A 14,153-nucleotide genomic window follows, 5' to 3' on the forward strand; every position below is an offset into this window, starting at 1 on the left:
ACTACTCTTATAGTAAAACGGTTTCCTTCAAAAGAATTTGAATGGCCACTACAACAAGTGTCGGCACATTTATACAACCTACAATATCATTTTCTACCTATAATATTATAAACAGGTATCCATATTTATTTTCTACCTATAATATTATATAATCGGTCCCAGATCCTTCTTGGCTTCGACTCGAAATCCCAAAAAAACCCAAAAACCCTAATCTATATTTCCTTCAAACGAATGGGAACACTCAATCTCCAAGTATCGATACATTTATACAACCTATAATATCATTTTCTACCTATAATATTTAATAAAAGTATCAATATTTATATTTTACCTAGAATATCACTTTCTACCTGTAATCAGTCCCAAATGCTTATTTACTTAGAAAACCCCAAACAACACATAAAAACCCTATTTTTGATTACTGTAATAATAAAAAAAACTAGGGTTTCGACAACGTACTTTTCGATTCAACTGCAGCAACAAACAAACAAACTTCACTTTAGAAACGCCTTCTGAAATGCAACAACAATTACGCTTCGATTTCAAAAACTCATTCGTTCTATCTATTTTTCAGAGGATATTTCCTTTATATTTTCACCGGAAATATTATTTATATTTAATCGATACAACTACTCAGGTGTCAATACTTTTATGTCAGGTGTCGATACTTTCTATAGGATTACCTCTTTCTTTGAAAGTATCGACACTTTCAATATATCTAGTAGTGCTTTACTGATTTTTTCATTTCAAGACCGGTTTTGTCATATTTTTACCAGTTATATCGTTATGGATCGATACATTTTTATAAAGTATCGACACTTTATAGGTGCTATTACTGCTTCTCTTTTAAATTTCCAAAGTGTCGATACTTATATAAAAGTATCGACACTTTCAATATATCCGGTAGCGCTTTACCAGTTTTGTCATTTCGAGACCGGTTTTGTCATAATTTTACCTGTTATATCGTTATGGATCGATACATTTTTATGAAGTATCGACACTTTATAGGCGCTATTACTGCTTCTCTTTTAAATTCCAAAAGTGTTGATACTTATATGAAAGTATCGACACTTTCAATATATCCGGTAGCGCTTTACCGGTTTTGTCTTTTCGAGACCGGTTTTGTCTTTTCGATACCGGTTTTGTCATATTTTTACCTATTATATCGCTATGGATCGATACATTTTTATAAAGTATCGACACTTTATAGGCGCTATTACTGATTCTCTTTTAAATTCCCAGAGTGTCGATACTTATTTCAATCTAATCGATACTTTCAACATATTTGGTAGTGCTTTACCAGTTTTGTCATAATTAATCCGGTTTTGTCATATTTTTACCTGTTATATCGTTATGGATCGATATATTTTTAATCTGGATCGATACATTTTTTATTTGGATCGACACAAACCGACAAGTTAAGTTTGTCGGTTGCCAAATTTTTTAATATTTCTTTATGATTTACACCTACTACATTATTATTACTCAACATTTCTGGTAGTGCTAAACCAAATTTGTTAAATATCTTTTAATGTATTCAGTAACGTCGTATATTAGCCCGCCTTTCCTGAGACAATCCCATGATTCAATAGATGCAATATAGTTGTTGTTGTACCTGTCTGTCTTTACTGTTCTTTTTAAGATATTTTTGTTTAATCCATACTCAAACAAGCCCTCCATTGAAATTTATGTTTGGTCAACGGTGTTGATCAGAAAGTTTACAAACTCTTCAAGTTCTTGATTAGAACCTTCTTGTTGTTCAAAATCTCTCCTCGTTTGCTCATTTTTCAGAACATTTCAGTTTTTTATGCATAAGTTGAGGGATATGCAACAATAGTGTGGATTTATATGTAAGTTGAGGGATGCAACAATAGTGTGGATTTATGTATAAGTTGAGGGATATACAACAATAGTGTAGAGGTAGGAAGTGTTATTAGGGCGAAGGATGGGAGAATTCTAAGCAACGAACATATTAATATAAGGTTAAAAAATGGTGCAACCGAAAATTTGAAAAAATCCTTAACAAAATTAGTTTAGCGGGACTGGAAATATTAACTTATTTGTAATATATTGAATTGTAATTGTTTTAAAATAACTTAAAATAATATAACCATGAAACCTATCTTACAGATTACAATAGAAACACAAAATGTTACAAAGCGTAACCAGAAAAGTTATCAACATAATAGGTTACACCTAAAATATACAAAAGGTGCCCAACCAATTCTCGCTTTTCTAGTTTCATGCCTAACGTTTTTTTGTTCCAGTTTGGTGCCTAACATTTCATTCTGTTACTCAAAATAGGTCCATTCATGACCGACCGTTAAGTTTGGTCGTTAACCCATTAAAAATGCCAGTTGTCATATTTTTAGGATAATATATATAAATAATCCCTAAACTTTTAGGGTATTGCATTTTGGTCACCCCAAAAATTAAATATAAATTAAATAATCCCTAAATTAAAATTGATACTGGTTAGGTTTTGGTCGAAACAAAGCGGGGAACAAGGTGGCAGTGGCGGTAAGTCGAACGAAGCTTAGGATTGACGCAAAAATCGTGAAAACAGCTGTGGTGGTTTAGTGTTTTCCGATGAAACTTTAAGTCGTTCTTTGTTGCGAACAACAACGATTTACAGTGTGAGGGTAACTAGGTTTTTGTCGCGGGAAAACGACGATCACGTTAGTGGCATCGATACGACCTACAGACGCCTACGGTGGCCGGAATCGTGAAGAATATCAACGGTTAGGGTTTTGAGAGAGCTTTAAAGGGCCACCCATGATGATCACAAACGATTTATGGTGAATAGCCAGAGGGGTTTTGGTTGAGGGATTGTGGGGAATGTTTTGGTGGTGGTGATACACGCCACCGCTGGGAAACGATGATAGAAGAATGAAGAGTTTAACGGGATGACCAAATTGCAACGCCCTAAAAGTTTGGGGAATATTTATATATTTTACCATAAAAAATATGCCAGTTGGCATTTTTAATGGGTGAACGACCAAACTCAACAGCCCGTCACAACTGGACCCATTTTGAGTAACAAAATGAAATGTTAGGCACCAAACTGGAAAAACAAGCATAGATTGGACACCTTTTGTATATTTAAGCCTAAAATGATGTAACCGAGAAACCTATCTTACAGGTTAAAACCGGAACACAAAATGTTACAAAGCGGATCTGGAAAAGTTATCAATGCAGTAACATAATAGGTTACATCTAAAATGTTATAACCGATAAAAAAATATTATAAGTGGTAAATGTTATGAACATTATTAACATTTTAGGTTGCGCTTAAAATATTACCAGAGTTTAAGTTGATGAGACCTTAGACATTAATACAATAAGAAAATAAGTTAAAAGCTGAAAATGTTATGAATATATATAAGAAATATGACTGCGTCTAAAAATGTCATGGTTCACTAAGAAATATGTTGTGATTTGGAATGTTAATATTTTTATTAATAAAATGGGTTACGCCCAAGAATGTCATAGTTCATTAAGAAATAGATTGCGATCTAGAATGTTAATATTTTTATTAATCAATTGAGTTACACCCAAGAATGTCATGGTTCACTAATAATTAGGTTGTGATATGGAATGTTAGTACTTTTGTTAATAAAATGGGTTGTGCCCAAGAATGTCATGATTCACTAAGAAATAGGTTGAGATCTGGAATGTTAATATTTTTATTAATAAAATGAGTTTCGCCCAAGAATGTCACGGTTCACTAAGAAATAGGTTGATATTTGAAATGTTAATATTTTTATTAGTAAAATAGGTTGCACACAAGAATGTTATAGTTCACTAAGAAAGCAAATTGCGATCTGGAATGTTAATTTTTCTATTATAAAAAATTCAAAAGTATGAATGCTTTTCCAAAAGTATTGATACTTTCGAATTTAAAGAAAAATATGGAAAATAAGAAGACTGCAAAGTATCGATTTTTTTCCAAAAGTATCTATATTTTTAAATTTGAAATTTGAAAATTAAAATATCATTTTCATTTTTTAAATTCGAAAGTATCAATACTTTTTCAAAAGTATCGATACTTTTAAATTCGAAAGTTAAATATCATTTTCCATTTTTTTAAAATTTGAAAGTGAATATTTTTCCAAAAGTATCGATACTTTCAAATTTAAAGAAAAACTTAAAAAAATGAGAAGGTTGTAAAGTATCAATACTTTTCCACAAATATTGATAATTTCAAAAAAAATTTATAAATATTCATAACATTTTAAGCTTTTAACTTATTTTGTTATGCTCATGATAACGTAGTAGGTAATACATTTTTTCTTTAATGTTAAACGTTTAAGTTATAAGTATGAAACCGTTTATATGATGCAAAAGTAAAACAAAACATTTTACTCATGATAACATAGTAGGTAGTGTCTTTTTTATGTCAACCGTTTAAGTTATAAGTATGAAACCATTTATATTATACAAAAGTAAGACAAAACATGTTGCTCATGATAACGTACTAGGTAGCGCTTTTTTAATGTCAACCGTTAATATTATGTAAAATTAAGACAAAACATGTTGTTCATGACAACGCAGTAGGTAGTGCCTTTTTTTAAATGTTAATCGTTTAAGTTATAAGTATTAAACTGTTTATATTATGTAAAAGTAAGACAAAACAAGTTTTTCATTATAACATAATATATAGCACATTTTTTATGCAAAAATATCAATCAACATAGATTAATTATTGATATTTTATATTTCAAACTGTTTTCTTAAATAATTTGTATCGCAATTCACTCATAGTAAATATCGATACTTCTTTACAAAAATCAATGCTTTCGAATTAAAAAATATGGAAAATGAGAAGGTTGTAAAGTAGTAATCTTTTCCACAAATACAAGAGCATAAGTATCGATATAAATAAAAAAGTATCGAACCTCATAATATATGTATCGATATTTTAAGTATCAATCATATCCATCAACTTGTTCAATATCTAAAAGTATCGATCATCATCGCATAAGTATCTATATTTTAAATTTCAATCTTTTTATCAACTTTTTTAATTTTTAAAAATATCAATTACCGCATAAGTATCGATATTTTAAATTTTGATCTTATCTTCATCTTTTTTAATATTTAAAAGTATCGATATTCAAATTTTTGAATTTTTTTTGAATTTTTTTGTGCGACCTATTTTATTAATAAAAATATTAATATAACATATCGCAACCTATTTCTTAGTGAACCATGACATTCTTGGATGCAACCTATTTTATTTAAAAAATATCAAAATTACATTACAGATCACAACATACTTTCTTAATTAATCATAATATTCTGGGGTGCAACGTATTTTATTAATAAAAATATTAATATTACAAATCACAACATGTTTCTTAGTGAATACATTATTGGACGCAACTGTATTTCTTATAAATATTCATAATATTTTTAACTTTTAAAATTTTTTTATCTTGGAAAAATTCAAGGCTCATTACCTTAAACTCTGATAATATTTTTGGCACACCCTATTTTATTATTAAAAATATTAAGATTCTAGATTGCAACATGCTTTCTTTGTGAACCATGACACTCTTGAGCGTAACCTATTTTATTAATAAAAATATTAACATTACATATCATAACCTATTTCTTAGTGAACCACGACATTATTGGACGCAACTGTATTTCTTATATATATTCGTAATATTTTTAACTTTTAACTTATTTTCTTATCGTAGAAAAATTCAATGCTCCATCAGCTTAAACTTTGATAACATTTTAGGCGCAACCTAAAATATTAATAGTATTCATAACATTTATTGTTTATAACTCATTTTCTTACACGATATAACATTTTAGTGCAACCAGTTATGTTACTTTGACTGATAACTTTTCCAATTTTAGTTTATAACATTATAGGTAGTACTTTTAACATGTAACTTTTTTTTTACCGATCACACCGTTTATTAGACATATTTTAGGCGCCTCACAGTAGAACCTCTTGCAGAGGATGTCAAATTGTTTAACTTTAAATCTTATACAGACTTAAGAATTATTATTTAAATTAAAAGAACGAGGAGAGTTAGAGAATTTCATTTATCTAATTTCAAAGTTTGTAAAAATTAAGGGGAGAAAGCTTAATGTGTTTAGTTTTGAAACTTTACTATCTAAAAAAGTAATGGTAGAGTAAACAAATGGTCCCCGACTATGAAAATTTATAAAATGGTCCCTCAGCTATAGGATTTTGTTTAGTTGATTTTCTTGACTATTCAAAGTTATAAAATGAGCATTTTAATATTTATATATTTTAAACTCATCTTTTTCTGTTAAAAATTAACGATCGTTTGAGTTGGATGTTAACATGTTGATTGGAATATGATATTCGTTTGAAATTATGAGATCACATTTTATCATATCAGTCAATAGGTTAACGTTCATTTCAGACTACATTTTACTTTTTAACGGACATGGACGAGTTTGTAACATATGAATAGTCTAATAACTATTTTGTAACTTTTAATAGTCGGTGTACTCAATAAAGTATCACCCTTTAATCGGGGACCATTTGTGTACTTTACCCAAAAAGCAATAAAATAAGAAAACTTATCAAGATTAATTTGATTAACTTTAAAACAAATAAAAACTTAAAAAGTAATGAATAAATTATATTTTTAGTCAACCCAATTATCACTTTGGTTTTTGGTCATCTAACTATTTTTTTTTCAAAAACATCAACAATGTTACGTTTTGATTTCATTTTTGTCATCATTTGTTAAAAATTAATGGAATTGTTGACTTGGTATTTTTTTTATTTTTCAGTGATGACAGGATATTATTTTATGGTAACACGTAAGCATCATTGTTAATTTTTTAAAGGCGGAGGAATAAATGAAACCAAGACATAACATAAGTGATGATTTAAAAAATAGTTGGGTGACCAAAATAATACCTAAATAATAATTAGGTGACTAAATATGTTATTTAATAAAAAATAATTAAAGTTGAGTGAGCCATGCCACTCTCATATCTTATGTGATCCCGTCCCGAGTGTTATAATGTTGTCAAGTGAGCAGTTTCCCAACGGTGTTATAGAGAAATTAATTTATGAACCCTTCTCACCATGTAAGATATAAACCTAATCAATAAAATTAAAATATATCAATATTTTTTTAATCATTAAATTTAAACTTAATTTTTAACATTTTTGCTTTTTTTTATATTAGTATTAAATTTTCATCTGTTCTTCAACCTCTTAATTCTTCCCTCCTTTTATTAACCACAATCATTATAACCATTGTCACTTTCCTTCCTTCCTTTCTTCTCATGTTTGCAACCCATCATTTTATCTTCAATATATGCAATACATGTTAAGTGACAATGGCTATGTTATCTTAATCGATATCAAAGATAAAATGATTTAGGTCCTAAGCATGGGAAGAAAGAATGGAACAAAAATGAAAATGGTTATGGTGGTTGTGGTTAATGAAGGGATGGGGAAGGGAGAGTTAAGAGGTTAAAGAAGGGATGGAAAATTAATGTTACTATAAAAAAATAAATAATTAAAAAATAAGTTTAAATTTAATGATGACTGAGAAAAAATAATTGACATGTTTTAATTTTATTGGTTAGATTCACATCCTACACGATGAGAAGGTATCATATTGTGTATTCAAAGGAAATGTAGGGATCAAATGTGGCATTAACCCATTATTTTCATATTCTCTTTGCAGCTTCAGATACTATCCAAATTTTCAATCGCATTCGAAACCGGACCCGTATTAGATCACATGACATAAGTACATAAACCATCTTTCTTACAAAAACCCTAGTCTTAAACCCCTGCCTTCTCTTCTCCTTGGGATTTTGAATTAACACTTCATTTTGTTTCCTTCATCACTGATTGTTGAAGCATGAAGAGCAAGAACGAGAAGAAGCGGGGCTCATCCGCTCCAAAAGGAGGCCCCAAAGGGAAGAAATTTTCGATGAAAAACGATCCCTTCTTCGAGACGGAGAGCAAGAAGCGGCGAAAAATGGCCTACGGGGACGATGACATTGAGTCAGGTGGTTCTGAGGAGGAGGCAGAGATTCTGGGGGGTTCCGACGCCGGCGGCGGAGAGCAGGATGAGGATGAGATTGAGGAGACTCCTGGTGAGATTCGGAAAAGGGTGGCGACTGAGCTTTTGGACAAGATGCGTGCAATAGCTAGGAGGGAGAAAGAAGATAAGGATGGAGACGAGGAAATGGAAGATGAAGGGGCTAGGGATTCGCTTGTGGCCAAGATTTTACAGCAGGAGCAACTTGAGGAGAGTGGCAGGATTAGGAGAGTCATAGCTTCCAGGTAAAAAAGAATTCATCTTTTCCTGTATGTTTAAACTATGGAATTATCGTAGTAGCACTTTTGATTTGTCATTGAGAGATTGTCGTTTTAGATGCTTAAATTGTTGAATGTACTCAACTCAGGATTAAAAAACCAGAAACTGCTGATGGATTTAAAGTCTTAGTCAAGCATCGACAATCTGTTACCGCTGTAGCTCTCTCTGACGACGACTTGAAGGGCTTCTCAGCATCCAAAGACGGTACTATTTTACAGTGGGATGTAGAAAGTGGGAAAACTGAAAGGTACCAATGGCCCAGTGAAGATATTCTTAAAAGTCATGGGGCCAAGGATCCACGAGGTCGATCTAAAAAGCATAGTAAAAGTGTTTTAGCATTGGCTGTTAGTTCGGATGGTCGATATTTGGCAAGTGGAGGCTTAGACCGCCACGTTCATCTATGGGATGTTCGGACAAGAGAGCATTTACAGGTAATTCTGCCTTATTCCTCAAACTTGGCAGATATGCTAGATGATATTGTATACTTTTTTTAAAAAAAGAAAAACCTATTAGTAAAAGAAGGAAAAAGAAAAGAAAAGTTGCCTTTTTTGTTTTTAGTTTAGACATTAATTAAGTGCATCTCATAAACTTAACCTGTACCTGGTTTTCAATAATGAAATGTGCAATTTTCTTAATCTGGCCTTTCATTTGTGCTCAACAGGCATTCTCAGGTCATCAAAAACCTGTATCATGTTTAAGCTTTAGGCAAGGTACCACAGATCTTTTTTCTGGATCGTTTGATCGAACAATCAAGTATTGGAACATGGAGGACCGAGCTTATATTGACACAATATGTGGTCATGAAAGTGAAGTGTTGACCCTTGATTGCCTAAGGAAAGAACGTGTATTGACTGTTGGACGTGATCGATGTATGATGTTGTTTAAGGTAAACATAATTTTGAAGTTTTAGTTCATTATCCAAGTAGACAATCATTGAAAAAATAACAATGTGAGGTGGAGTAATGCTTGCACTAAAACTTCACTTGTGTTTCCATTACAATCAAAATTGTTGGATATATCCTAATATTCAACTTAAGGCCCCTTCATCTCTCATAATTCGAGCACTGTCTTGAACTACTATTAGAATTTCTGGCATTTAACTGTACTCTAGTTGGACACCAGTTTATTTCTTTTCTTCTTCACATCTGACAGCCATCTGTTATGAACCATGCTAAATAGGTTCTTGATCAGTCTCGATTGGTTTTTCGTCCTCCACCAACATCTTTGGAGTGCTGCTGCTTTATTAACAATGATGAATTCTTATCTGGTTCGGATGATGGGAGTATTCAACTTTGGAATGTATTAAGAAAGAAGCCTGTATACGTTGTTAGGAATGTTCATGCTCTGCTGCCTGTTGGCCAAAATGTTGAACAAAATGGCAGTGAAAATATCCCTGATAATGGTTTAGGTAATAAAAAGTATTCCGTTAACCCTGTTTATCATGCATCTTATATTTATTAGCTAGATGGTAGTCCACTTGGAATATGAGGTGTCATTCTTTTAAATTCTTGATTATTGTGCATTATATTTACGGTAGCTTTTAATCTCACCATGAGTAATGTTGAAGTAATTATTTATGATAAGATAATTGATTAGTGTTTTTAATTTTGCGTGTGTTTGCATGTCTCATTTTGTTAATGCTGACAATTGGTTTCTGAAAGTTATTTTACTATTGAACAGTCAAACCTATATTATTCCTTGCTAACTTATGCCTGATAAACTTGAGAGGTGCCTTCATGTTGGGCTTTGAGAATCTCAGTGACATTATCTCAGTTTTGCCTATTTGTGCTCACATTATAGTTGATTTTTCTTTTAATCTGACCAGAGCTAATGCAGTCGTAAACAGTTTTTGGTAATATGATCAATTGGAAAAATTTAATCATTTCTTTAGTTTCTCATCATCAATTCTGTCAATTGGTTCTTATCAAACTCCAATTTGTACTTTGAAAGTCTAGGCCTAAACTCATCAAAGCTAAGTCCAATATGTCCACTCATATATAAATACATATATGTTTTATCTTCTAAATACTTAAAAAAATACTTTAAATAATCATTTTAATGTTTTCTGTATATATTAGACTTAGGTTAAAACAAAATGTCTGATACGTTTAATATATTAGACCTTGCCTGAAGTGGGCTGAGTAGCATAGCCCTTGGACACCTCATTTGTTAAACTTTTGTTCCTTAAAGATTCTCAGTTTTTTCTCTTTTTTGTTTTGCTTTTAATCTTCTCTATTGAAACGCTTCTAAGATATTGTTTTGAATCTAGAAAGGGACACATTTATTGGCTTTAAACATGATTTTAGCTTCTCTGAACAGCCTTCTAATCTCTTTGATTAATTTGCTTCATACTACACTGTAGAAAATGACGATCACAAAATTGAGGGCTATAATTGTTCGTCAACATATTCCTGGGTCAGTTCAATCAATGTTTGTAGAGGCACTGACCTTGTTTCATCAGGAGCTGGTAATGGTTGCGTTCGATTATGGGCCGTTGAGAATGGGAAAAAAGACATCCGGCCTTTATATGACATTCCGTTGGTAAGTTAACGTCACTTACTCAATATCTTGGTTAAGACTTTACCATTATTTTGTACTGCACGTTTAGGCTATTGAATTATCCATTTCGATAGGACCTTTTGCGAATACTAAATAGAAGTCACTGAAGTAATTATCATTTCTTATATCTACTTTGGCTACTCAATCGAACACCCTTGGGAAATACTAGTATTTATTTTCACATAAAATGCATGTGAATATTTGAAAATAATGATTATATAGGCCTAATGACATTTTGGGTCCTCAAACTTCAAAAAAGTCATTTTAACCAAACTTTCTTTTCACTTCTTTTGGCCCCCAAACTTCTAATTTTTGTCAAATTGAACCAATTTATAAGATATGTAGAGCATGGGCTTGGAGAAACTTTTATGCCGACGAGATTACCCTTTGAGTCTTTGAAATTTATTTATCATCAAATAAATCCACTAAAAAAATTCTTTGAATGGAATTAGATTTTTTACTGGTAAATTGGATAATTTTATGTATAATAGAAAATATAATTGGAAAGTTAGAAATATAATGAATACCAATGTCCATTTTATGTCAATTCAAAGTTTCTACATCAGTAGAGACTGGCATTTCTTCATTGCATTTAGCATTGAGGATTGACATCAAATTAAAAAATATTAAGGTTATTGAAGAATTTGCTTTCAATGTCTTGATTAGATGCTTTATATATGAGATGATACTCTTGGGCCTTTCTAGCTTAGTCTAAAGGTTCACTAATTATATCTATTAATCCTACGTCACAAGAATAAGTAGCACATACTGTTAAGAAAGGTGAACAATGGCTAATCTTATGGAATCTCATGTGTTTTTCAGATGTTTTGCTTTTCTTTTGGCGTACTATTGAGGTTGAGTCCTTCATATGGTTGTGTCCTTGTTTCACCTAATTTGTTTCTTATTTTTGTTTCTTACAAAACCCTTTCTGTGATACAGGTGGGGTTTGTTAATTCTCTCGCTTTTGCAAAATCTGGACAGTTCCTAGTTGCCGGAGTAGGGCAGGTGAATAATATGTCCTTAACATTATCTGGAAAAAATATTCTCATAATGTTTAAATGATTATTTTTTCCTTCTTTTTTCGGAACTCAGTACAAGGTTTGTGAATATTAACTTGAATTTTACCTTGCATGAAGTGGACTAGAAACAGAACATGATATGATAATTCCTTCCTGATGTGTAGGTGGGCTCTATTATCTATTAGTAGTCCTGGGAAAGCATCCATATCTGATGAACAGAGCTAATTTGGCATACATATACATACATAAATACGTACATATATATCTATATAACTTCTTCGGTAGTATCATCGTCAGTCTTATTGATGCTTAAAACACGTTGGCTGCTGCAGGAACCCCGACTAGGAAGATGGGGACGCCTTCCGGCTGCACGGAATGGAGTTGCTATTCAGCGCTTGGAGCTGTTGTAAGACAGGGCATGGTTTTGGTTGTACCACCAAGCACTTCAGTTTTGACTACTATCAGCCGAACCCATCAGAGTAAACATAGCAGTGTACCTCTACAATTGAGGTTTTGTTTCATTATTATTATTATTATTATTATGATATCTTTGTTTCAAATTTGATGTCCGCTTGCAACAATTCACACCCATTTTCAACCTTTTCTTTTCTTATTTCAATTGCAAAGGATAAGAGAAATTCATTCGTCGATTTCGATGAACAGATGAACTTTAACAAGAAACCAAGTAAGCCATTATTGGAAATCCTGAGAACCGATTTTTCATTCTTGATGGTCGAACGTTCACAAGTGCGTAAATTTCTTTTGGAATCTGTTGAGCCATAAGAATATAGATTTTGTTGTCGTGGCCTGGGAGGATCTAAAATACGGCGAATCATAGGTGCGTTGGGAGGATTTTGAGAACAAGGGAGATTAACTTGATGGTTTTGGTTTTGAGGGGATTCATTTTAGTCTGATTTCTCTCGGGCTAGAAGTTCACGTTCATTGTATTAGGTGTTGACGAGAATGAGTTTGTCTTTTTGACTGTTTACAGTTCACCCCTCCTCTATATTAAATAAATATTTTTATAATATTATAAATATTTATGGTTAGAATGATTTAATATAAATTTTATAAAATTATAAAATTATTTAATTATTTTTTATTTCTAAATTAAAGAAAAAAAATTAGTATTTTTAATGTAATATTGGTATAAGTAACTATTAAGTTTAATAAAATAAAAATTATTTACACTACAATAGAGTGACTATGCTTTCGGTCATTACTTTAAAGTGTAACATTTAAATCTTATAATCTTTGAAATATATATTTTTTTGTGTGATGATATCATTATATATGTTAAAAATAAGATGTGAAAATAAATCAAATTTTTAACTTAGTTTAATGGTTGAGTGTCTTGTATCTCGTGTAAGAGGCTCAAGTTTAACTCACAAAGAGAGCAAGAAAGGTCACTTTCATTTTATCCTCATAGCTTGATGTATCACATTAGTGATGTGTTTCGATGTGCGACATTCATTACAAAAATTTTCTTTATTAATATTTTTCCTTTAAAAGTAAAATTGGGTATAATTAGTTTAAGAACCCTTGACTTGACCTTTTAGTTTTTTTTCCTAATAAGCAATGTCATGTGACATCATGTGATTGGGCCACATATTAAATATTTAATTACTCAATTATTCTCGTGATTTTGTTTTGGTCACTCAATTCTTTTTTTTTTAAATCAACACTAAACTTTCGTTTTTGTTTTCTTTTAATCATTCACCGTTAAAAAATTAACAATTATGCTAACATGTCATCATAAGATGTATCGCATTTGTGATATTTTTCATTAGTGATGTATTTCAGTGTACGATGTTCATTGTAGAATTTTCCTCCTTATTAATGGTTTTTCCTTTAAAATTAAAATTGGGTATAATTAGTTTAAGATCCCTTGACTTGACTAATTAGTTTTTCCTAATAAACAATGTCATGTGGCAGCTTGTGATTGAACCATGTATTAACTAACATTTAATACTAAGGTAAACTACATATTTAATCACTCAATTATTCTCGTGATTCTGTTATGGTCACTCAATTAATTTTTTAAAGCAACATAAAACTTTTAATTTTTTCTATTTTAATCATTCACCGTTAAAAATTAATTTATGATGCAGAGTTATCATCATAAGACATATTACATTAGTGATGTGTTTCGGTGTGTAACGTTCACTATAGAATTTTGCTCCTTATTAATGGGGTTTCCTTTAAAATTAAAGTTGGGTATAATTAGTTTAAGATC

At 31.1% G+C, this 14,153-nt stretch overlaps 1 protein-coding gene across 1 annotated transcript; it reads left to right on the plus strand.

Moving 5' to 3' along the window:
- Nucleotides 1-7,773: 7,773 nt before the first annotated feature.
- On the plus strand, nt 7,774-12,510 carry LOC120191223 (U3 snoRNP-associated protein-like YAO). The gene is made up of 7 exons (XM_039194198.1): nt 7,774-8,305; nt 8,428-8,770; nt 9,001-9,225; nt 9,519-9,747; nt 10,702-10,880; nt 11,838-11,903; nt 12,250-12,510. The coding sequence occupies exons 1-7, from the start codon at nt 7,878-7,880 to the stop codon at nt 12,325-12,327; spliced, it is 1,548 nt and encodes a 515-aa protein (XP_039050129.1). The 5' UTR covers nt 7,774-7,877; the 3' UTR covers nt 12,328-12,510.
- The last annotated feature ends 1,643 nt before the right edge of the window (nt 12,511-14,153 follow it).

The sequence above is a fragment of the Hibiscus syriacus genome, unplaced genomic scaffold (genome assembly GCF_006381635.1).
Source record: "Hibiscus syriacus cultivar Baekdansim isolate YM2019G1 unplaced genomic scaffold, ASM638163v2 tig00116965_pilon, whole genome shotgun sequence".
Lineage (NCBI taxonomy): Eukaryota > Viridiplantae > Streptophyta > Magnoliopsida > Malvales > Malvaceae > Hibiscus > Hibiscus syriacus.